This window comes from Manis pentadactyla, chromosome 8 (assembly GCF_030020395.1).
Source record: "Manis pentadactyla isolate mManPen7 chromosome 8, mManPen7.hap1, whole genome shotgun sequence".
NCBI classification, from domain to species: Eukaryota; Metazoa; Chordata; class Mammalia; order Pholidota; family Manidae; genus Manis; species Manis pentadactyla.
Window position 1 is genome coordinate 14,832,662 of NC_080026.1, and position 26,377 is coordinate 14,859,038.

General features: G+C 42.2%; 1 protein-coding gene across 2 annotated transcripts in view; it reads left to right on the top strand.

Annotated features, from left to right (window-relative positions):
• ACVR1 (activin A receptor type 1) overlaps nt 1–26,377 on the top strand; it is a 69,410-nt gene that overhangs the window by 9,095 nt on the left and 33,938 nt on the right. Inside the window, exons 1-4 of one of the 2 annotated variants that reach the window (XM_036884162.2) lie at nt 2,523–2,593; nt 6,650–6,723; nt 23,043–23,306; nt 25,491–25,702. In XM_036884162.2, the coding sequence (XP_036740057.1) occupies nt 6,657–6,723; nt 23,043–23,306; nt 25,491–25,702 (543 nt within the window). In that variant the 5' untranslated portion in view covers nt 2,523–2,593; nt 6,650–6,656. Of the gene's footprint in view, nt 1–2,522; nt 2,594–6,649; nt 6,724–23,042; nt 23,307–25,490; nt 25,703–26,377 lie in introns of those variants that run through there. The other variant, XM_036884161.2, reaches the window with a different exon arrangement.

Below are 26,377 nucleotides of genomic sequence, written 5' to 3' on the forward strand. Positions count from 1 at the left end.
AACTGAAATCCAAGTTACAAATGATATCTTTTAATTTATCTCAACTACCTGGTCGCTACTTTATTAAATTGAGGATGAGGAGCACCCCCTCCCCTACTGATTTCCTTGCCAGGTTGTATCAAGTTCTGTAAACCTCACCTTCTTCCAACCCAAACTAAAGTGTAGCATGGACTAAGAGGCTGAGATTAATGTATTTTAATTCATATTAAGTGGCTAGTATGTTCCAGGCATGGGGTTGTAGCCATAAGCCAGACAAGGGTTCTTACTCTCATGCTGCTGTCATTTGTTGTGTGGAGGGTGGAGGGGTGGGAGAGGGGGACAAATAATAAAAGCCAACTAATGAACGACAAACTTCACGCAGTGCCAAGTGCCATGAAGAAGATACGGCAGGGTGATCAATGCGGGGTGGGGGGGTCAGCAGCAGGAACGGGCTTCACCGTGTGGGTGGCGTATGAATGCGAAGGAGGGCTCCGCTCAGGGGCTGTATAAAAGGGGGTTTTTCTTACCTCCACAGAAATATGTTCTAGTGTCTCCCATTTTTTGAAAAAGGGAGAGAAATATACCTCGGTAGTGTTGACATCTCTTTTATGCTATGCCCCATCTCCTTCAAATTATTGTAGGTTAATCATTACAGCCTTAGAATTGGGACAGTTGTATCAAATGGCAGGTGCCTGAAATGCCATTTGTTTGGTAAATGGGAGGGATAGAAAGGTCCACACTGTTAGGTTAACGGGGAAACTTCAGCTGTAGTTAGAAATAAGATCGAGGGCTAAGACAGCATCTAACTGAGGACTTTGTGAGGAAGTGGGATTTTAAATGGATTCCACGGTTACACTTCCAAGAGTTTTTGAGTGGGAGGGTGGGAAATAATAGGGCCTTTCCCTGTTAAAAAAAAAAAATTGTTCCAGTCACAGTTTCTAAACTGCTGGGAGAGGAGTGAGCCCTGAGCTGCCTAGTAGAATATAACAAAACACCTGGGGGACGATGGGGTCCCATCAGTTGAAACAAAGCAGGAGAGCCAGGACTGTTTGAGACAGAAGGAATGAGGTGGAAAATGCGGGACGGTTGCCATGTACTCAAGCATGTCAAAATAAAACCCAGTCTTGAGATACCCCGCCCCCACCACCACCACCCTGAATTCTTTTTACAGATTATATTGTAAAAATATAATCCTTCTTTCCGATCCATATCTTGGGACCCAGTCACAGCTGGGAAGTTTGTAGTGTAACTCTTTCAGTCAAAACCCTTTCTTTCCTGAGATAATCTGAGGTTATTTCCTCTAACTACAGGATGAACTGATCCAGGGGCTGGGTTTCAGTTCTGGAGGACTTGTCCAAGAAGCTATTTGTATCCATCTATCGCGGAAGATCAAATTACATGCTAATATTCTGAAAGTAACACTCCACCAGGAACCTTCCAGCAGCAGTGAAGTCTATATAAAACCAAGCCCTGGCAGCTTGCACATTGCCAGTCAGACAGAGTGTGGTGTTAAAAATATTTCACAGGTCATTTGTGAACTGGAGAAAAGACCCTGACTTGGCTTATATGGTATGATGGCTTCGGTTTAGCCCCTTTCACGGCTGGAACTGACAGCCCATGTCTCTTTCACCTCTGCCAAGGGCCCAGGTAGTTGGGAGCAAGCTGCCTTGGGTTATATTTGCCTGTTGAGCATAGCAGAGACGTATCTGTTGTTGCGTAATGGGTGATTTTTGTCTCACTTGGAGGTAGTTGTTTTAAGTATAACTTCCCTGAGTGTTTTATGCCTGCAATTTGACTTACTGGCCTAACTTTGCCCCCAGATGTGCCTGACTTACACTAATTTCTGTTTTTATTTCGAGATGGGAATTTCGAGAGACCTGAAGAGTGCCGTGGGGAGGTAGGAACCACCTGATGGACTATCAAGGATGGCTTGTTGTTCTTTTCACGTCAGCATCTTTTTTTTCAGGGACAGGGGAGATACTCTGTGGTTACAGAGACTATGAAATTAATTTTGAGGTTAGAGAAATGGAAAAGGGCATGACTGGAAGGTAGCCCAAGTAACCGTGAGTAAAGATGTTTTCTGAGAGGAAAATGAAGACGGTTAAAGCACAGAATGTGTCTAAGCTTGGATGAAATGTTAAAGATGACAAAAGCATATTGCTAGTCTGTGGTGGGTGGTTTGATGAAGGTTGTGAATGGCGGCTGATGAGGACCTGAACTCTGGTCAGATGGTTTTGAGTTTAATCTTGCATCCTTAAGCAAGTTACTCCTTCCACACCCATTTTCTTATCCGTAAATGAGCTTAATATGAGTATTTTAGAGTGTTCTGGGTAGCAACTGACTGAGGGAACGTGAATGATCCTTAAGCATGGGTGTCTGGCTGCCTGGCTGCCTGGTACATGCCATTACTGTTACGATGCAATGTTGTAATGTTGACAGGTAACTTAAGAGAAAGCAGAATTATTCTCAATTCTTTTTCTGCTTTGCATCTATGTTTTATATTAAAGAGAATGGTTTTTGTTTTTGTTTTTTTCTTATGGAAGGCATAGCAGAGACTGTAAAGAGATATAAAGAAAAAACTGTCATGGAATAGTAGTGACACCTGTCATGAATGGTGAGTGAGCAACTTCATGTGGATGGTGTAAAAGCCATTTGAAGTAGGGGTGGATAAATGTGTAACCTGTCTTTTAAGGTTTTCTCTAATTTGGAGGTTATTAGAAATCGAATTGAGAAGAATATTGAGAAAGTCCCTGTTGAATGAGTAGGTACCTGGCAAATTATGTTTTGAACAAACTGATGAACTATGAGTTTAGGCCATCAGGCCAGGCACACGAATATTCTGTAGAATTTTCTGATGGGAAAGAATCTTAATTCATCATACAACTTTCCCCTCATCCTCAACATTATAGAAAACAAGTTGTATACTGTTCATAAGTCTTGATTTCAAAAACATCCCTTATTCTTAAAGTAGTTTATCCACTAGATTGTTTGATATGAATTCCAAAATATGACTATAGAAGTGTATTATGCCCTTGATTATTCCATGCCCAATATCAAAATACTTTCTGACTTTTTTAATGTATTGCAGTGTGTCTGTGGCTTTATTCAGCTGTATAATTGTGATGAACAAGAGAAGTGCCAAACTTGGTTTCGAGCCCACACATGTTAGAAGTTGAGCTAAACACCAGCTCCTTAACTGGGTATCAGCCTGTTCTATAAATGGAGTTCAAAAAGTACCATGGGATTTGGAAAGCAGCTCTGTTCTGCCTGCTGGTATACCTGTTTTTAGTAGAGTACCATGGGACTGTTCTGTCTCCAAGGAGGGTGATCCTGAGACATTGTAAGAGATGGACTGATTTAAAGGGGGTAACTTCATTAAGATGGAGGTCCTAACTTTTTTTCTGAATAGCTATTTTCCTTGTGTCTGAAGGAAAGACAGATGAGTTATTACCAGGGATAGAGGACCTTATACAAAAACAGAAAGGAGGTGGTGTACACTGGGGGCAAAAATTTATACTCTGAACCCTGCAGATATTACAGTATAATCTCCAGTAGCCTATGACTTTTCAGTTAGGGATTTTGGCCTTAGAATACTGCATAAAGATTTGGTTGAACCTAAAATACAGAGAAGTAGTTAAGTATCTACTTACACGGTTTATGTCTCATTTAAAAAATACTTAGCTGTGTACACAAAATATTCCCACATTAAAAAAATATCTCAAACCTTCTTCCTTGCCATTAGACCTGCTGACTTCCTTGATGTTATAGAGGCTAATGAAATTTTTAAACTTGCAGAACTGTAACATTTTTGTTAGGTATCAGGTAAATATCTGTTGCCATGTGGCTATTGGGTGTGGCAGAAGGACCGATCGATCATTTAAGGAGTAAGGCAGCGGTTCTCAAAGTGTGGTCTAAGATGGTCTGCATGACTTTCTTGGGTATTATTCCACAAAGTCTTCCTTCATCTGATGACATATATGTGTGAGGGCGGGTTTTCTATGTGTACTTTAACCAATGGAATATTTCATCAGAATCATATATGAGAGTCCAGTTGCTTTTTACTAAGCCAGATATTATGGAGATTTGCCAAAATGGAAAACAATGCCATTTTTGTCATTACATTTTTTTTTCTTTTTTGGGTGGGGAACATTGTTCTTTTTTAGTTTATAATAAATAGGGTTGTATGTTTATTGTTATTTTTAAACAAATACAATATTTAAAAATTTCTCCATGTTAATTTCTAATGGAATAAAAATTGATAGGTAGAACTCACATGGACAAGCTCCTCTGAGTCCTCAAAATGGACCCTCAGAAGTTCAGTACATGGCTATACTCTCTAAGCAAACTATGTCTGCTCTTTCATATCACGTAACACCCACTCTTTGTGGAAGATAACCTTTGGTACTAGACTGTTATAAGGAACTGAGACAGAGACCAAATAAAGGTTCATATTATTTATTGTTCTATAAAATTAGAACATCTTTAATAAGATAACAGTTTTAGTACAGAAGGTTCCTGACTTATGATGGTTTGACTTAAAATTTTTTGACTTTATGATAGTGCAACGGCAATAGGCATTTGGTATAAACCACACTTCAGATTTTGAATTTGGTTCTTTTCCTGGTCTGGCACTCTCTGGTACGATCCTCTTGTGACGCTGGGCAGGGGCAGTGAGCTGCAGCTCTTAGCCACACGATCACAAGGGTAAACAACCAATATATTTACAACCATCTGTTTCCATCCAGCCGTTCTATTTTTCACTTTCAGTGTTCAGTAAATTACTTGAGATGTTCAGCACTTTATTGTAAAATAGGCTTTGTGTTTGATGATTTTGCCCAACTGTAGGCTAATGTAAGTGTTACGAACATGTTTTAGGTAGGCTAGGCTAAGCTATGATGTTTGGTAGGTTAGGTGTATGAAACGCATTTTTGACTCATGATGTTTTCAATTTATGATGATGGGGACACTTATATTGTAAGTGAGGAAGATCTGTATTTTCATGCCATAGTTCAGTGAATTGTTGTGCATGACATTGATGCATGTACCCCTTTTGGAGATGTGGGCTAGTGCTAGAGACTGACATGGACAAATAATTGATTCTGAGTGGTGTTAGACCAGTGGTAGGAGGTAGAAACCACTGCTGATGGAGTGATGTTTCAGCGTTTTGAGCTAGATTATGGATGACATGAGGGACTTTGGCAGGAGAGCAGTGGAGAAGAAGGCTCAAGGCATTTGAAGCAGAGTGTGTTCATGTTCAGAGGCATGGAGACGAGGTGGTGATGGGGGAGTCAGTCTCTGGTTGGGTGGGCCCTGGGAGCCAAGATGTGGTGTTTGTATGCCACAAATAAGGGCTCACTATAGAAAAGGTCTATGTGAACATGGAAATAATACTACTACCAACGATAATAGTGAAAGGGGCTCTTTCAAGCTTACGTGCTTTTAAAAATATAAAAAGTACATAAAACTCTCCTTTACCCTTCCCTTCCTTGCTATTAGAGAAGGGACAGATGAAAATGTAACTACAGGCAAATCGAAAAGAAGGAGGTAAGATAGGACCGGGGGTGTGGGGAATGAACAGTCAGACTACCAACCAAAAAATTTGATTTTACGAAGATGAGTCAGAAAGTGTCCACTCCAGACAGCTTAAATAACAATGGGCTTTTGCTCCTCGCATTGAAGCTGTAAGAATAAGGTGGTACATTAACCTATTCAAGGACTTAACCTATTAAAAACCTTACCCAGTTTTCTTTTCTATTTTGCCACTCAAATGATCATAAGTAGTCACAGGTTTAGTTTTTTAAAAAGTTAATTCTTGTAATAAAGAATTAGTATATCCAAACTCTCATCAAATTCCTGAAATTTTGCAGGAATTAATCAAATGCAGAAGATCTTTGCTGTAGCCCTTTGGCTCAGGATATTGAGCTTCTGCCAATATAGTTTTAGGATTTTAGGAGAGTATCAACTTGAAATTTATATCAGGTATCTTGCTTTTACTCAGTTATACTTTCATGTGTTACAGATTTACATGATTTCTTCCTGTTGCATTACATTTGAGATTAATTAAGAATGCATTGCTTTGCAGTAGGTGAGGGATAATTTGTAGGGTTGGTTTTTTTTTTCTTTTTTCATGTTTTGGGTTTTGTGATGATGTAGGTTGCTTCACCTCTAATCCTTATTTAAAAGAGTAAGTAATCCTTACTCCTTAAATTATGAAGTAAGGCCCAAACATAATTTGGATTGGATTATTCAGTTACTCTTTAACATTGTTAGAACAATCTATTCATGCTTCTCTGAGTTTTTAATTTAGTGTCAATTTTGTATTCAATAGGATAAGATAAAATTCGAACCTAAAATCCTATGGGAATACCTAGCCTTATAGCTGAGAATTTTTCATGTCTTTATGAAGGAGTTCATTGTAAGAGAACGGACTCAGAGAAAGTCGTTGTAGAGTGGACACCACTAGGAGGCAAATCTTCATTCCTTAAGATGATGTGTTTAGATCCAGATAAAGGGGGTATGTTTAAATATACTAAGAAATAAGGCAACATATATGAGTGGGATTTGTAAGAAACTTCTTGAGTGACAGGTTGAAAATGGTGTACTTAATTAGTCATCCTGCAGTTATATATATTTTTATTTTATTTTAATTTCTTTTTTCTTCCCTCCACAGTTGTACAATGCTAGATGGAGTGATGATTCTTCCTGTGATAATGATGATTGCTTTCCCTTCCCCTAGTATGGAAGGTAAGTGGCTCCTAGCTGTTTGGGATAGGAGAGTTATAACTGTGTATTGTTGGCTGACTGTAAACTAGTTTATTCTCAATCCCATCAGATATGACTCCTCCTCTCTAACCCCTTTGAAGACTTCATTTTTTTAAAGACGTTTTTTAGGTTTGCAGCAAAATTGAGAAGAAGGTGCAGAGATTTCTCATATGCCCATTTCTCATATCCATGTGTAGCCTCCCTCATTATCAACATCCCAAAGTGGTTCATTTGTCATTATTGATGAACCTGCATCGACACAGCTAGGTCACCCAAGTCTGTAGTTTACATTGGGGTTCACACTTGCTGGTGTACATTCTGTGGGTTTGGACAGATAGAGAATGACATGTATCTACCATTAGAGTATCATATGGAGGATGTCACTGCCCTGAAATCCTTGTTGCTCAACCTGTTCATCCCTTCCCCTTGGCCACCTTAACCAGGAGCAAGCACTGATCTTTTTATTGCCCTCAAAGTTTTGTCTCTTCCAGAATGTCATATAGTTGTATGAAGAATGTCACACAGTATGTAGTCTTTCCCACTGACTTCTTTCACTTATTAATATGTGTTTAAGGTCCTTCCATGAATTTGCAGGGCTTGATAGCTCATTTCTTTTTAGTGCTGAATAATATTTCATTGTCTGATGACCTATGCAAGAAGAGACATCTTGGTTTGCTTCCAGGTTTTGGCAATTATGAACAAAGTTGCTATAAACATCAGTGAGGAGGATTTTGTGTGGACATAAGAATATTAAATTTTCAGCTCCTTTGGGTAAACACCAAGGATTACAATTGCTGGATGGTATGGTAGTGTATGGTGGAGATGTGTAAGAAGCTGCCAAACTGTCTTCCAAACGGTTTGTACCATTTTGCAGTCTTACCAGCAATGAATGAGTGTTCCTGTGACTCTACATCCTTGCCAGCATGTGGTGGTGTCAGTGTTTTGGATTTCGACCATTCTAATAGGTGTGTAGTGGTGTCTCATTGTTTTTTTTTGCATTTTCGTAATGACAGATGATGTGGAGCACCTTTTCATATGCTTCTTTCCCATCTGTGTATCTTTTGTGAGGTGTCTGTTAGGGTTTTGGCCCATTTTTTTATCAGGTCGTTTTCTTATTTTTGAGTATTAAAAGTTCTTTGTATATTTTGGATAACAGTCCTTTATTAGATGTGTCTTTTGCATATATTTTCTCCCAGTCTGTGGCTAGTCTTCTCATTCTCTTGATATTGTCTTTCATAGAGCAAACATTTCTAATTTTAATGAAGTCCAGCTTATTAATAATTTCTTTTATGGGTTGTGCCCCTAAAAAGTTATTGCCATATCCAGGGTCATCAAGATTTTTTCCTGTTATCTAATAATATTACATAATGTGGCTTACATTAAGTTTCTATTGGACAGTGCTGTTGTAAGCCAATTTAGGTATCTGTCGTGTAGATTCCGCTCTAAGCAATGTTCTTAAAAATATTCTAATAATATTGCAGTCATTTGAAGTAGTGCCAAGAAGATATGAAATAAGGTTCCTGTGGGGCAAGTTTAAAGTAATTGGAGGTGTTTTAACCAGAAGAGAGGTTGGGTCTTAAGTTGAAAGAATTAATAAAAAATGGACTGGAAAAATTTGGTGGGTTAACAGTAGATCCCAGCTAAGAGTTCTTTTGTTCCCCCAGGGATACTTGACAGTACGTGAGACATAACAGGCAAGTTGCTGGGATTTTTTCCTCCTTTTTTTAAATTGTTAAACACTATGACCACTATAAACAAACACACAAACAAACAACCTAAAGAATGTTGTGGAATAAAGTCCTCTAAATTCCATGCCCTTCCCTAGGTTCACTGACAAATTCTGTGTTATGTAGTTCGTTGGGTTTCATTTGATGTTATGAGTGGTTGGCGTTGGCGCAGTAGAAAAAAAGAGAGTGGAAGATAAATTGAGAAATGAAGAAGGAGAAGTAGAGAAGGAATAGGGAAAGGGCATTTATGAAACAATATTAACAACCATGCCATTGGTTTTTTTTTTTCCCTGCTTTTAGCTCTTAAGCCACCCAAAGAATCCAGCAAGTGACCTCCTAATGTCACAGTGAAGATACATAATGAAATGGGTTAGTCTGGCTGAAATGGAAAGGGATGGTCACTAACTTTTTGCTATTTAATATACCACTACCACTAAAATGTTTACTGGTAAGGAAAAGAGCACATCATCCCTTAGTTGTAATAGCTTTGAAACAAACAAACAAACAAACAATATCCAGTGAGTGTCGCGACCTGGAGTGCGCTAATCATAATAGCATTTGCCTTAGTCCTGTCTTCTCTGCATGACTCAACTACTTGTTAACTGTCAATAGCATGTTTTATGAGAAGACTTTGTTTTTATGTTTACTAGGAAGTTAAAAAACAACACTGAGAACCCCTAATTGTAATATACTCTAATATATTCAAAACTAGTCATAAAGCCAATGTAAGTACAAAATGATTAACCAAAAGAAGTAAATAATAAGGTGATGACTAACGTTTTTATACTAGCCCCACAGACTAGCTAGTGTAGAGCTTTAGACCACCAAGTTTAAAAGGAGATTAACCAATGCTTGACGTTTACAGAGCAGACACCTCATTAATTGTGCTTCAATGAAGTTAGATGGCATTCTTGATGCATAAATTCTTGGGGCTCTTTTCGGTCCATTAAAAAATAAATGAAACTCTCCCTTTGTCTCCCAAATTACTACCCAAATGTCTTATAAATACTGATCAGAAATAGTGTTAATATTTCAAATACCAGGTCCCAAACAGTGATTTTGGTAGCTAGGCTAGTATAAGTGTACTTTAGAACAGTTCTTAAGTTCTATGGAATCCTAAATGCTCTGGGGCAAAAAAGACTGAATGCATTTGGAAACTACTGCTTGCTGTCACTACCTCTTTGATGATTATAGGTAATATTTATTGAGTGGTCCATATGTGCAAAATATTGGCCTAAATGCTTTGTCTGCATTATTTCCCATAACCTCCATGGTTATCCTAATGAAATGAGTTTTGGGGGGATGTGTTTTTTGAATTGGTTTAAACTCTTGCTTAAGGTTGCATAGGCAGTAAAAGGCATGATATACTTTGAGGAAGGGCATCAAGAGTTTCAATCATTATCAGTCTTCTTCAGAATTTTGCATTTTTAGGGGGTACCTAAATTAGCTACATACACATTGTATCTGGTGGACACTAGAATCCAGTTCAATCCAGTCTGTTTGAGAGGCTGAGATGAGAGCTTGTAATAGCAAATGATGAAGCTCCTTCACCTGGGTTTGTGTTTTTATTTCTCTTGTCTCTCATGCCAGTGTTCATTTCTCATGTTCATTATACATACAACTCTAGATACAGGAAGAGTTTTATTTGCTCTCAAAGAGAAGAACACTTGAGTCCTAATTACCCGTATATCCTTCCTTTTCCTTCTCATTAATAAGACTAATCATGCTCTAGTACTGCTATTATGCCACCAGGGAGAAGTCCGTTTTTGTTCCAGAACCTCCATTTGCAGTGACAACCAGGACACAAATACTTAAAATGGAATGTGGCTTATTCAGAAAAACTTCAAAGCAAAGATGATCCACATTTCATTAAATTTGCAAGCCATAGTTAGATTTTATTACAGCAATGAAGGCTTGACTTTCGCCAAGTTTTTTGTAAGAGATTTTGGCCTGTCCTAGAAAAGACTGCCAAGGCCTAAATTATTTTCTGTGTTGACTTGATTTTAGTATTTCCAGAGCCATCACCACTCAGACTTTCCAGCCCAATTACCCAATGAGAGAAGGAAGGGGGGAACTTGAATAGACCTTTTTGTTAGGGTCCACAAAGGTGCCCCTCTTTGCCACTGACGGGGAAGAATAGAATAAGCCTTTCTTTGAATTTCTCATTTATTGTAGATTCAGGAAGTTCTTCAAAGGGTGAGTGAATGTAAGAGAAATGCCTCAGTATTAAATTTGTTGTTCGCATTTTTCATTACTATAATTTACACCTTTTGTTCAGAATAAAATCTCTTTCATTGACACATCATTAAATGAGAGACTTTCTAGGGAGAGAGATGTGCGGAGCTATTTGCTGCTAGGAGGACCCGAAATGTAAATATCAGATGAAGCTGCACACCTTTATTGTCAAATGTTCTCTTCTAACAGAATGATGTTTTAGTTGGTACAAGGTGACCTGTGGCAAAGTCCTTTTAACTTTTCCTTCCCGGGGAACGTTTGTTTCAGCTGTGGGTAGTTAAACTAAAGCCACAGCCAATTGTTTTTCAGTGCACATTATAAAATGTTCATATTGAGGGGGTAGCTGTAGGGTGAGGAGAGGACTCCACAAGTTCACTCAAAGTCAAGTATTGAGCAGATGGGAAAACAAATCCAAGACCCAGGTTCATTAAGTGATGTCCTTGTGGTCAGCCGTGAGTGGGGGTAGTGCGGTGGCTTCTAAGCTTCTCCTTTAAAAACATAGGTCTCAAGAGCGAGGGGCTGGATGCCAGCTCCTCTTTATGGAAAAACTATGGAGGTCTGCAGGAATGTCCTATATGCAGCTTTTACTCTTGAAAACAAACCCCAAGGAAAACAAAGCACAACTAAAAATTAATTTGTAACTCCCAACCCACTGCTAACTGTCCTCCAGAACTTCCCTCTGCAGCCCAGCATGACCTCAGGCAGGCTTCCATAGATAATGATTATACGAAATAGTCATAATTATTCAGGACTCATGTTGATTCCCAGAGAGTGTAAGGCACAGGGTGGGGTGGCTTTTCAGACTGCACTGTGACACACAGTAGGAAACATTTTAGACTTGGACCCATATACATCTGAAACGAAAATTTCACATAACGGTGATCACTCTTACTAGGTTTAACGTACTTCTATATCTTCGCTTATTTATTCTATTCAGTTTTATCTCATTTAAAAAGAAAGACAGCAACCTTGTCCTGAACCACTGAATTGATTTCACTACCCACGGGCGAGTCATAACCCCTAGTTCAACAATGACAACTGCTCCCGGAGTCCCTTCTGCCCTCAGGTGCAGGTTCTGACGGCTAACCTGTATATTTGCCAACAGAGCTGCTCTAGAAAACCTTTATTTTCTCACAGCTTCACAGAGCCTGACCATTCTCTATCTCTAAGCCAGTGATTGGACAGGGAGAGGGAAGTTTGCCCTGGTGCCTTGTCAGCCTTGGTCATGACAATGGAACAGCTGCTAAATTCTGAGCCGATTCTAATCAGCTGATCCGAGCTCCGCAGAGCAGGGCACGGCCCCGATCCACGTAGTGCTCCATCTAATTCTTTGTTACAGGGTAGAGGGGAGCGTGGGCTTTCTAAGGATGTGTACGTTTGGGGATGTGCGAAGGAGAGGAGGAGTAGGAGGGAGAAGGAGAATTTTCTCTCGGGAAGGCGGTAGTGACATTCCCCTTTGAAAAACACCAGATCCCAACTCTGTGCCTGTGGTTTTGATTCCAGGGGTGATTTGGAGGGGGAGTGGACTCTCGTATTCGTTTTTGTTGCGTTTATTTTACCTTCTGCATTCTGGTACCTACATCAAGGCAGTATGTATGAATGAGGAAAACAATCAGACGCAGTCAGGGAAGTTGTGAAGTAAGGAACAGATAGGGGAAAACATACCCTCGGGCCAGCTCAGAATTTGGCTCCGGTGGTGTGTATAACACTGCAAAGTGCCATTGAGAGTTACCCAATCACAGCCTCTCTTTAACTTTTACATCATGTCCTAGTTCATATGTTTCACATCGCTAGTTTTGCAAAGGGTCAGGGTAATTTCTGATAGCTAATGGTATTGCTAGTCAAAGAGGCTCTTCTGTAAAGAAGGTTCTCGGCTACGCAGAGGAATCCGGCCTTTCTCAGGAGAGAGACAGAGTCTCCATCACGAGCTGAATGTATGTGCCTTCCTTCTTCCTGCGTCACGAAGGCCGTGATGGGGCGGCTGTAGGGAGCCGTGGGGAATGCGGGCAAAGTGAGCCCTAGACCAAGAGGCTGGGACTCCGTGGTGGTCATTTCATCCCCATTGTCTAAGCAGTGCCTGGCATATCGTTAGTGCTCAGTGGTATTGGACAAACGAAAGAATAAGTAATGTTGGCCACAGTGAGAGTAAGTATTGCAATGTGAAAAAGAATTATAAGAGACAGAGGGACTGATCTAGTCCGAGGAGAGAGATGATAAGAGAGCATATCCTTTGAAAGAGTTTATTCTGACTTTGGGAAAAGAGCATCAGAAGACAATCCTAAGTTCTTTCAGTGGATAAATTAACATGAATCCACTGGTAGGCGCTGGTGAGGGCAGCTAGAAACCTAGAAGGGGTTCCAAGTGCTGTCAAGGAGTCCCAGCCTGATTGGATGAGACAAAGGTCACAGCACAGCCCCGGGGGTTTCCACAGGAAGGGCCTTCATATCGCACTGTGCTGGGATGGGGGACAGCAGTCCAGGGAGGCAGAGTTTGGAAGGGTGAGCCGGCATTGGACCAGCCAAAGAAGGACAGAGAAGGACCTTTTTCGGGCAGCAGGGACAGAGGATGCTGCCTGGGTCCTGCGGCATGGCCAGGGCAGCCCCTGGAGGGGTTGGGCGTTGAGGCCCTGCTGGCCTGGCAGGGCCTTGTGCCCAAGGTGCCCTCTCCCTCCTGTCCTGGGGAGGTGAGAGTTATGGCACAGGGGCAGTTTGTGTGCTTTGAGAATGTGGTGTGGTGGGCGCGGATCACAGCTGTATGGTAAGATTAGAGGTCGAGAGATGAGAACCCAGGCCTCCCTCAGCGTCACTGCCTTTTCCAAGGCTTCCCAACTGGGGCACCTTAATGGTGGCAATCAAAATGAAACCAAACCCAAACAAAACCTTGGCTCAAAGAGTAGACCTAGTTCTTATTATTCACCAATAATAACAATAGCAGTCAAACAAAAATAGCCTAGGAATCATTCTACTGGTACATGTATTACAGAAACAGAGGACTGAGCTGCTGACTTTTCTAGCAACTTTTGCAAGACATTTGAATCCCTCTAGCTGGCCCTTTGTCCCTGTGTTGCCATGGAGTGTCAATAAGCCCAGCTCAGAATAACCCGGGCTGTGAAATGAGAGGTACAGCCTGCTCACTGGCATGTTGGCTGGCCAGGTTGCCCTGTTTCCATCGCTCCTGTCTTGGGAAGAGCACTGGGCAGCTGGTTGCCCTGGCAGCTGTGGAAGGTGTACGTCTCTCGGCTGCCCAGAGTTTGAAATGCAACCAAAACTCGCCTGCCTGCTGAGCCTGTGCAGCTCCTGATTGAGCTGATAGCAACTGAAAATTGCCCACCTAGCACCTGTCCCTTGAACACCAGCCCCTGGCTGACTGCCACCTGGGACAGTGTGGGCTCAGCTTGGTGGATGGCTGAGGAGCCTAGTGCATTGCAGTGGTTCTTGGGAAGATCTTATGAACCCTTTGCAAAGGGCTTAAAAGGAAGAAAAAAAGCAGCAGCCTCTTTTGAGCATTTCTATTTGTCCCTTCTGTGGGTAGTGGGTGACCGCAGTGGCTGTGTGAGTACAGTATGTGCTGAAGACTCCCTACACTTCTTGCTCAGCCAAACTGTGGTCCGGTAGGCTGAGAGGCGTAAGTTTTCTTTTGGAGGGAAAGCCTTTCCTAAACAAATCCTGGAAGGTAGCCATCCATGGTGTATACTGCCTCAGTTATAGAAAAGGGAGGCATTGAGCTAAACTGTTTTGATCTTCTACCTGCTCTTTAATCTACAATGGTTGTCAGTAGATCACTTCTCAAGGTGTCTCTTTGCTAGATTATTCTTTCTCAGCAGTCCAAATGTGGGCACAGAACAGGATCACAGCACGTTAGGAGCTGTCTGTTCCCCTTTGGGACTCCTGCCATTTCCTTCTGGGCTCTCTTCTCTTCAGCGGGCTGGCCGTCGTTGGGCATGCTTGGCACGCCAATGTGGATGGAAGTGAATACTTCTGAAATGACTGGCGGTCTTAAAGCTACTATTTAAAAGTGGCCGTTTGTGGATACTTGGGTTATCTTTAGGCTGTCGGTGCTCTGCAGCCACAGGAGCCCAGGGGAATCTGTGGAAACTGGCTTGTCGCTCTCCGCTTGGTTTGTGTTTAGATATTCTTGCTTCCCAGCCAGCGGCCTCGTGACACGTCTCAGATTTAGCTGCCTTTCTTCTGCCAAGGTCCAAGATTATTGTGGAAGCTGGGAATGGCGTGCTCTGCCACAGAGATTAGAAGGGAGGGAATGTGTGTTTGAAAAACCAGTACTGGTTCACAGCGCTCTGAAGAAATGCTTTTTTTCTATCTTGAGGGTAGGCACCTGGAACTTTTCTGTGGGCTCACAGGTTAAAAAAACAATAAACTCACAATGACCCAAACTCAGTTGTCTCAAGGTGCCTGTAGGATCTTTGCTCCATGACTGATAATACCAGTCTTCAGAAATGTGTTGAATTGGGGAGTTGATGAATTCTTGTGGACGTATTAATGAGACCGATAGGGGAAAGAAGACATACGAAGATCTAGTTATAGAGGCTGGGATAAATGCACAAGGCGTGGGTTCATGGGATGGAAGATGTGGGATTCCTTTCTGCACTAACCTTTCACAGCGTTCTGGACCTGGTTAGGGCCTGCGACATCAAATGGGAAGTTGGGGGATGAGGAAGTCACAGGATCAGAAGCTTAGGCTCTGTGCCAGTTTTTCTCCCTTGGTTATTTTGGATATCACCCTTTGGCTTCCTCTGGGCTGGAAAGAAAATAGCCTACAAATTACTTTGTTCCCTCTGTGCTTTTCTTTGTGGTGAGGTAGGGCAGGGCACCGGAGAGGAGGAATTTAACTAATTCTAGCCTTTTTCACCTTTAGCTGTGGGCACCACATTGCCTACAGGCCGGTATTCTAAGACTTGTTCAACAAATTGGAGCCCTGCCTATCTTTTGAAGGGTGTATCTCTGTGGTTTGAAAGCTTCTGGAAAGGGTGTTGGCTGTGGGGCGGCTTGCTGGGAGTAAGTAGAGCAGACTGGCAAGCGGGGAGGCCCGGTCCCTGAATCTCAGAGGAAAAGGTTGAGTGGAGTAGAGGTGGAAGCTGCCCCCTAGTTCCTTCTCCGTTGTCCCGTCTGTGTCTCTACACTGTCCACTGCCCTGTCTCATGTCTCTGTAAACCAGAACAATTCAGTGTAGAGTCTGGACAGGACACCCTCCGCTTAGCGGCCATTCACTCTCTGGTCAGCCTGAAGAAATGCTTTCGGCTTCTACTTTGAGTGCAGGCACCTGGAGCCTTTCTGTGGGGCTCACTGGTAAAAAAAACAATGAACTCAAAGTGACCCAAACTCAGTTGTCTCATGGTGGCTGTAGGACCTGATTTTATGACTGATAATATCAATCTTCGGGAATGTTCAGGGCGAGGTCCTCAGAATGAGGCAGGAACACTTCCCACCCGGTGAACAGAGCTCCTAGTCTGAGACGTTGAATACGTGGTGCCGTGTCACTCACTGGCTCTCTTCTAAATCTAAGCAAGTAATGACTTCCCCGAAATGCCTATAATTCAGTGGGTCTTTGTTTCTTCTCCCTTCTGGCTGTTGTACTCTGTTACTTTGCCTGTAAGTGGAGCTTGCTCAGACATGGGCCTTGCCAATATTAGGGGGTGGGTCCAGGCGGTACTTTCTGATCTCCAAGAGAATTCCTTAGTCGGTAATTGACATCAGGCCTTATAATCATTTTTCAGAAGCGGAGAAATTCAAGCAGTTTGAAGGCAAAATGAAGAAAGGGGTCATTTTGTCCCCCCAGAGTAAGGAGTTGCTTCCTGGACATGGTACCTGTGTTTAGCCTGGTTTGCTCTATTCAGGGAATCATAAAAAGCACAAACAAGACAGACCAATATTGTCCTAAGTCAATACTCCACAATGTTCTTTCACTGGTTAGTCACTTAAACACAGACCAAGCTTTTGGCTTTGAAATAGAAGGTGTGGCTGCTGCAATAGGCTTAATTTACAGGGAGTATTTCAGAGACGAGGAGTCAGCCCAGACACAAAATAAACAGATGGCACTTTTTTTTCCCCTCTCAGCTTCAGCAGTTCAAATGCAGGATGACTTAGGAATCCTTATCACCTTCAGCAAAGCAAGAAGGGGAAAAAAATGATGCAATTCACTCTTCCCCACTCCCTGCTGAAAATGCCATTATTTTCACAGATAGGAGGAAAACAGCAGCGAAGACCGGGGGCAGGTTTGTCACTGCTGCGGGGGCACGTCCCACGTGACCCCCTCCCTGGCCAGAACCACCATTCTGTGCTGTGGTCGTCCTGTCGTCCTGATCACCACAGCCTCACAACAGCCAGAGGTCCTCAGATCGGCCCCCTAAGGAGGGGCCACCCATAAAAGCCCCTGCTGTTCTATCAGTGTATTAAATAATTCCTTGTGTTAGGAACTCTTGCATTTCACCTTTCTTTCAACAAACAAAGCAAACTGAAAACCTACCACACCGCAAAAAAAATACTAATTTCCCACAGTGGTAGGCCCAAGTAGGTGAACAGATGTGACGCCGTGGCGAGCTCCTCTAGGAAGAAGTGGTTTGCACAGACATGCTGGCTCAGTGACTAAGCCTTGCCTTAAGATCTCTGCTGACATTTAGAGACTTTATAAGCTCAGTCTGCTCTGAAAACCAACATCATGTCCCCACTTCCCACCTCTAAATCCTTTCTGTGAAGTGAAAATTCATTCCCAAGCAAATATCCGTCAGGCTTGTACACCTGCTGAGGACCGGGAACAGTTGTGGGGTAAATCGTTGTGTGCCAACTGGATCGGTTCCTTCCCTCGTGGTGCTCCCAGTCCAGAGGGAAGACCTGGATGTTCAGAGCCATACAGACACACGTATGTGGGCGTGTCCAGGGGGTTCCTGCTCAGATTCGGGTGAGTGAACAAAGGCTTCTCTGAGGAAGTGACATGGAAGGTGAGATCTGAGGGGAAGTGAGGCCCTAATGGGACAGTGGGGATGTTGGCAGGGAGGGCACAGGCATCCCACGTGGAGGGAATTCCACAGCTAAAGGATCTGAGACCCTGAAGCAGGAAGAAGCCTTCTAGGAGCTGAGGGCCCATGAGGTGAGGCTGGAGAGGTGGAGACAGCTCAGATGGGACTTCGTAGGCCAGGTTAACGACTGTGGGCCTATTCTGAGGGTAACAGAAGGTGGAGAGACTCGGACTTGTACATCTGTTCGGGGCTGCCATTTGCTCAGTGAGGAAACACGAGTACGAACACATTTGGGCATCATGAGCTCAAAATCTTAGATATCCTAGAATCCTTTTTCTGTTGTTACTCTAATCTATATTTTATTCAAACGCCTCTATTTTCTACTCCTGGGATATATTTTCTTTTCGGTTTTACAACTTTATCAGTTTCTCTGATCTGGACAAAAATGTGATTTGGGTTCCTGAAATGAGTGTTTTACCATGAGAGCATTTAAGCATTTGGTGTATTTTATTCCTGAGCAGGTAGCCTGCTTTCTTGCCAGACGGTCAAATGCCCTTCATGAGGCATTCCGTCTGACCTTTGTGTTTCTGTCTCAGGAGCCGGCTTGCTGGCAGTGATACCTGGCATTGCAAAATCCTTTCTTAAGCCTTTGTTTAATGCCAGAGATCTCAAATGCTTTCAGATTCTGGAGAGGTGCCAGACTGCACTCTCGGATTAGGAGATGATGGAAGGACTCCCACATCTATAAGCCTAATATAAGCTGTCATTTCAAGTGAATCAATCGTTTATACTGTTGGAAGGAATCCAGGGATGTTTGGGGATCCTTTTTTAGCCTATAAAATTCTGAGCTGTTGGACTTTATAACAATAGTTTAATAACTGCATTGTTATTTGTGCCACTTTGAGTGAACCTGTAAGAAATTCAGCCTTTTGTTGACACCCAGGGTCATAGCTACAGGCTGATTTACTTGTGGCATTTTCTTGTTTTCTCTCATGTCAAAGACTTTAGTGGGAAATGTGGGGCTTGTCCACATTTAGAATGATAGTCAAAATGCTGTAAAGCAATATGGGCAGGTGGGAGGAAGAATGAACACTGAGGTAAGTCCATAGTGTCCTGCCTGCATTACTCAAGTCCTACTTGAAACATAAATGTGAATACTTTTACTGTGACGTGCAAGATAACCGGAACTGTGGACAGTCTTGTGTGCCTGTTTTGAGGTTCACGATGCTCTTTGCTCTGCCTCTTCCTGTGACAGTCTAGGACTAGGCTCTAAGCGTAGGTGTGTCCAGATGGTGAGCTGAGTATCACCCAGAACAAGAAAAATCTTTTGAAGGATTTGGCGGTGGTGAACCCCAAGGATTCTGAGCCTTCCTGGTTGTGGAGCCAGTCTGGGTTCCTCATCCCAGGTGGCTTTGAGAACTCCCTGTTGCTCCCAGCCAGACCCAGGATGCGGATGTGTTCACACGGGCCCAGTTCCGGTGACACAAAGGGCATGCACTGCCAGCCATAACACTGAGTAACGCCAGGAGGTGCCTTTTAGAACAAACAATGTGGGTGAGCTCTGTAGAGAGGAACTATCTCTGGCTTTGAAATTACTGAATTATTTAAGTGAGTGTCAGTTGGGTGGAGTAGGCTTACTGCCTTCTGCAGGGCACTTACTAGTTCTGTTTTACACTTGCCCGTGCAAACAACTTCATAGCAGATACAGTGCTTCCTGTCTGTCCTGCTGAAGCAGTGACAGAAGGCGACTGTCCATTCCTTGATGTTCCCTGATGTGTAGCGCATGTATATCACAGTCTGAGAGACTGGAGGCCGTAGGCCCTTTACCTGTGGCCCTAAAAGGAGTTTGGGATCGTGCTTGTCCCTTTCTCCTCAAGCCTGCCCCAAATAAAATATCAAAGGTCCACATGTTGTTACAGTTATTCCTAAATTTTGGCAACACTAAACCAGTGAGTCATGGGCATTTGGGGGCCTGCTGGGTTCCTTAGAATTGTGGATATTAAGGTCTGAAAAAACTGCTACCTTACTTTTAATCTTTGTTGAATTAGTAATCCTAGCTCAGGAAATCCCTTGGGCATTTCTTCCACAAATCCCCTCTGTCAGATGAAATTGCCTATGTGGCCTGGAACTACTGTGCATATGGAAGTGGGTTGTACCGTGGGTGCAGGCATGTGCACAGGTGTGGGGTTTGTGGGTACAGGCGCATGCACAAGTGTGGGATGTGGGTGCAGATGCAGGAGCGTGCACAGGTATGGGGTGAGTTGGTGCAGGAGCGTGTGTGGGTGCAGGCACGTGCACAGGTACGGGGTGCGTGGATGCGGGCATGTGCATGGGTGCAGTCGCATGCACAGGTGTGGGATGTATGCAGTTGTTCTTAGTCTTACGAATTTAGGGTCTTCATTTGTATTTGGGTATGTATAAAAATTAGATTCATGCAGGGCTCTGCTATTTAGTTTCATGGAGTACATGAATTTAGAAGACTAAGCGTTAGAATCAAAATGGGGAGCAACGTGAAGGTTTGGTACTTGCCCATTAGCTAACCGCCTGACTGGCTCATGGCTCCCCGACATCAGAGATCGAGTTAGTTATCACATGTCATTAAGAGCCACCTTTCTTCCCTTTTTTTCTTGGTCTGGATTGTGGAGGGGAGGCTATGAAACCTCTAGTCTGTGACCTCTTAAAAAAATTACCAGCTTAGATGTAGTCAAACCCTGGTCATCTGTAGACAACTAGAAGAGGGATATAAAGATTCAAGGAGAGTGTTTAATGAATGAATAAATCTCTTTGGCTTAGTTTTTGACCCCACGGACTAAGATGTGATGATAGATCTCTACCCCATTAGGCACTGCATAGAGGGGTATAGTGAGTTGAGTTTGACCAAAGGTAGTATTTACTTGAGGCTGCTCAATTCTAGCAAAACTCTAGGTTACAGACCAAACATCTGCCACACTAAAAGCTACAGACCTTCCAAGGCAGTCCATAGCTTGTGTCTGCAGACCTAGAGTTCAGTTTGAGCTAGAACTTTAAAAGCATAGTTCACTCTGAGAGCAGAAGAGAAATTATTATTGTTATCTTACTTTTTAAAAACTTGACCTTTTTTATTAGCAGCAAAACGTGGCATTAATTCTTCAGTGCCCTGGACCGTCCATTTCTATAGGGTCAGTGATGGTGAGCTCCCTGTGTTCAGGAGTTTATTTCTTGTTCTAGTGGGCAACAAGCTGAGTGATTTCTATTCCTCAACCCATGGTCATTCCATGAACAGCTACTCTCCTGTATTATTTTCATGTTACTCCTTCATCCCAACACCAACCCCTCATCTCCAACCCAGTGCTGACAGACTTGACCTCTTTAATGTGCTGTAGATGTATCCTTAGATATATATGATACTTTAAAATAAATGTTCGTGATACAAATCTACATAAATTGCATTATTTACAGGCTTTAAATATAGTCCTTTTAATTTTCTGCTGCAGATCACAAACAGATCAGTAGGACACCATAAACTCTCTCCCTTACCCCGCCCATGTGTTTCCCACCAAAGAGTCATCACCTGTTGGGCAACAAAAGTGCCAACTCTCAGCCCAGCTTTGTGCCATTCAAGAGTGGCAAGCCAGTCTAGACTCCCTAGAAATACTATCTTTCAGCTCACTTTTGGCAAGTGTAAACTTTTTTGCTGGATTATGTCAACAGATATGTACATTTCTCATCCTCATAGAACTAGAGTGGTGCTGGAATTTCTTTAGGCAGGGACAATAAAGACTATCTCTTGGCTCATTAAAATTTTTGCTCATTAAAGATGTCGGAGGGCTTTTGATTCTCTGGGGTGAGACTTGGTGACATACATACACTGTCAGTGGCTATTTCGGGTTCTCTGCTTTCAGGCCTGTCTTTGCTCTTCGATGAGCCCCTTGTGGTTTTCAAAAGAACTAGCAAGTCACTTATAAATAGAAGGCTTGTGTCTGTGTGTCTGCATGCTCTTACTCTGTGGGACGCGTCACCCACATTGCAGTGGGCAGTGAACTATTTTTCACTTCTTTGAAGAGGGAAGAAGAAAGATAAGAATGCTTTTTCTCTTTTTGAGATAACCCACATCTCTACACATGCCCACACAAATCTGCATAAATGAACTTGACATTTTCAAAGACCTTACCTTACAGTCTCCTTGTGAAAGCACAGCCAGTGACCTGTTGTTTCAAGAAAGAAGCAGTTATCTCACAGACTTGTTGCAGAAGGTTCAAGGATCAGAAGGTGGCCTGTCTGCCCAATAGACCTTCAGAGGGAGCTCTGAGAGCTGAATTTCCTTATATGAACAGTGCCTCTTGGGAAAATGGCCTTAGCCAACTGACCAGTGGCCTCCAGGACTTGTCTGTTTACATTCTGTCTTCACTTTCCTTCCTCACTAGTGGAAACTGTTGGGACCAGCAAGTCTGAACTAATCATTCTAACAAGGGAGGGGAAGAGAGTGATTTGAAAAGTGAAATTGCGAATGAGTGTCTCCAGAAGGAAACCATGAGAATGTCTGATTAGGTTCCTGCACTGATGATATATTTCTGACTCTTTCCATTACCTCAGAGCTCCCAGGTGTGGGCTACTCCCCTGCTCCCACTTGTTACCTTTTGTTCAAACATCGTTCTACTCCCTTGATTTCCTTATGCCCTCATCTTCAATAACCAGGGCCAAATTTCTTCCTGCCCGTTGAAAATGTGTAAGCAGCTGTGAATTCCCACTGCAATCAATGTAAAAACTGCAGTGTTACTACTACTGAAAAATTAGTCTAAGCATCTAGCTGAAAATATCGGTAATATGGATTTGTAATTATGGACTGTACATTCTGGAAAACTCTTATTATACTGCCATGTTTCTGAAGCAGACAGATAATGGTGGGAACATCAGCATTCCTTACATTACTAGTTGATGGAGATTTGTATGGAGCTAGCAGGAACTGGTAGGTAGTAACAGCCGCCACATATTTGGGGTCCTTTTCTTTTTTTACATAAAATAAAGGTGATGAGTATTATGGTCTGGTAAAGCATCTTATTTTGAAGCCAGACATGGGATTTGAGAGCCCATCAGGCCACAGATGAAAAGTACAGTGGGAAAAGTCCATTTTCAGGTGCCTGTGGACATGATCTGCAAGAGCATACAGCTTCTATAGATGCATTTGCATACTGAGGGGTGATTATTATTTGGTGGTTGTCCAAGTGAGAGAGACAGGATAACAGACTGTGAACGTCAGGGCCGATGGTGGTGCTTAGCCTGACTTTCTGTTTGGTTAATGTGCTTGTAATGGTCTTGGGGAAACTGTATTATTCCCCCAGTGGGGGTTAACGCCATGCAGTGATGTTTCCCCCTTCCTGTCTCCTTTGCAGATGAGAAGCCCAAGGTAAACCCCAAACTTTACATGTGTGTGTGTGAAGGCCTGTCCTGTGGGAATGAGGACCACTGTGAAGGCCAGCAGTGCTTTTCCTCGCTGAGCATAAACGATGGCTTCCACGTCTACCAGAAGGGCTGCTTCCAGGTGTACGAGCAGGGCAAGATGACCTGTAAGACCCCGCCCTCCCCTGGCCAGGCTGTGGAGTGCTGCCAGGGAGACTGGTGTAACAGGAACATCACGGCCCAGCTGCCCACCAAAGGTTCCCATGGACTTTCTATTTCTAGATCAAGCTTTTTTGTTACTTTTGTCCTGATTCCGTGTGGGTTAAAGATACAAGAAGCTACAGGCCTTTCCTCCTACTCTTTGAAACAGAGGCAATGGGTGGCAAGCAGGTAGCTAGCTCTAGGTAAGGGAAAGAAAGACACAGCTTTTCAGAATCTAAAAGGAAGGTGGATATTTTTGGGAAAGCAAGCAATATGATGTCCACCTTGGGGACGGTGTGGCTGGCCAGACCTCCCTTAGCAGTCACGAGCAGGTGAATAGCTCCTGATACCCGTTTTCTACTGAGGACCCGTGGTGTCATAATTTCTGAAACACTCCTGCTTAATAAATACGCATCTGTATGTTAAGTACGTAGGGAAGAAACGGAAAATAAGACTCCAGTGACTGAGTTAAATACTTTTGCTTCTTTACAAGAAAGGAGACAAAGAAAGGCTCACTAACCTTCTCTCCTATGTTTGATTCCCAGTGATCTGTCGCTGAACCTTCAAACTGGGTTACATGTCACATAAAGCTTGTTGTTTATGTGGAATCTTCCCTGTATCATATTCAGTATGGATTCAGTATCCGGTTGGAAATCAGGCCACCTCTGAAGTCATTTCCTCATAAAATGAGCCCTCGAGTGTGATCTCAAAGTCCCTACAAATATTAATGTACCTTAGTCTTTGAGACTCACTCCAAGCCAAATTTACTCTCTGAATATATAGTGATTTTTAACAGGCTCAGTTATTTAATTTTGCACTTGCAGATGAAGTAACAAACCAGAGAGTGAAGTGGGAAAGGCTACTTGGACCATCCACTGCCAGAAATGTCAGCCAGCAAGGAAGAGAAAAAAAAAAACTGATACAAGATCATGTCATCACAATTTTTGTTAGGATGATGACCTTATAGAAAAGGTTATATTCTGATAAGCAAGTAGGTTTGAATAACAAAAAAGAAGATTTTTAAAAGAGATCAAAGTATTTTAGTTGTTAAAACTAAAAGGATACTTGATGGAATAAATTTTGTGAGTTAAATTTTTAATAAGAATGGATGGATATGAAGAAACACCTGCATTCACACAAAAATTATTTGTATGCCAAAGTTCCTGATCTATAGAACACTCTGCTAGACTCTGAATTGAAATAGAAAATGTGTTTTTTTTTTAACTTAAGGACTTTCTAATTTAATTAGGGAGGCACAATATTTGTATAATGTTGTATATAATTAGTTTTATACTTTATCGTACAAATGACATGTACCATGGAGTATTGTGTGCCAAGTCATTGATTCATTTCGATTTGGGAAGTTAATGGAAATGTATAAAGGAAGTCAGGCTTGAGACAGGATGGTTGAGGTGGGTAGGGACCCGGGACAGAGTAAGGCATACGTGGGGAAGGACAGGGCTTGGTGGTGACATAATGTCACGAAGCCTGAAATTCAGCTATGATTATTGTTTTTAGGCCTTCTGGTTATGGACCTTTGCTATCCAACTATGAAATTTTGATTTAACTCACTAGGCACAAGTAGAAAATCTTTGTGAATATTTGCTTGAGTGGTATGTGAGTGTTCCTGTGAATGCACAGATGTTTGAATGGATAATGTAATAATTAATGTCTTTATAAGGGAGTGAGTCAGTGAGTGAATGATTTGAGTGAGTGAATGAAGTTGAACAAGTAAGAACAGATGAATGAACTGGTTCCCAGGCCAAAATCATGAGGTAAAAAGATCACTGATAATTCAGCAATGAGACATCTAAGGTACCTCAAAGAGAGAGTCGGTAGATTGGGCAATTTGCTTTTAACCTGGGTAGCACTTTCCCACTGGAAGAGTATAGCATGATGTTTGTAAGGGCTTGTTGATGAAACAGGTCAAATCCAAGTTAATAAGAAAAGTACCAAGGATTTGTATATTACTTTATATTTTAAAAGTACTTTCATATACATATATTAATACAGTTGATTCCCAGTGGAATTTTTTCAAGCTCCAGTTGTGACTAAATGTAGTAATGGTTTAAAATGACCAGGCCACTGGCTAAGTGTTAGGAAGTATTTTAATTTTAACACTTTGTGACTTAGGAGGCTCTGTGGTCAGGATCAGGAGGTACTTGTTAGGTACTGGTTATGCTAAATAATAAGTAAACAGTGATCCTTAGAGCCATTGCCCTTTTTGCCCCCATCTCCAGGGAAGTCCTTTCCTGCAACACAGAATTTCCATTTGGAGGTCGGCCTCATTATTCTGTCCGTGGTGTTCGTCATATGCCTTCTAGCTTGCCTGTTGGGAGTGGCTCTCCGGAAATTCAGAAGGCGCAACCAAGAACGCCTCAATCCCAGAGATGTGGAATACGGCACTATCGAAGGGCTCATCACCACCAATGTTGGAGACAGCACTTTAGCAGTGAGTTTGTGACCCCAGGGAAACCCAAGCATAGCAGAAATGGCTGAAGATGCTGTCTTATTTCAGGCATGAAATGCTAACCAGTACCTGTTGGCTGGACAATGTGCACACATACCCCTGGTCACTTAAGCCCTCAGCAGTCATGTGCTGGGACCTGTATGAAACATTTACATTCAATGAGGGAGGGGATTTATTTTAGTAGATTCTTGGTAGTTATTTTTCATTTGGGATTAAGAGAAAAGAAACGGAGAATGGTTGCCTATACCTTTTGGGATTGCTTGGATTTTTGGTACTCAGTTACTCTATTTTTAGCAATAAAAGTAGTTCCAAAAAAAGTACCTTTTGCTTAATATTAAAAGTCACTTTCCCCAGTAATTTAAGACTTTAAAACTTGACATCCAAAAAAAGCAGTTATTAAAATTGTGGTGCTCCTGTGCTGCCCCCTTGTGGAGCGTAGTCACTTGCTTAAACCAGTGCTGGCCAGTAGAAATATGTGTGCCACATAGGTAATTGAAAATTTTCTATTAGCTACTTTTTAAAAAGTTAAAAAAAAAAAAAAGCACAGGTTCTATTAACTTTAACAATATATTTAACTTAATATAATTATTATCATTTAAACATATAGTCATAAATAAATATTAGTGAGATAGTTTATATTCTTTTTATTTGAACTAA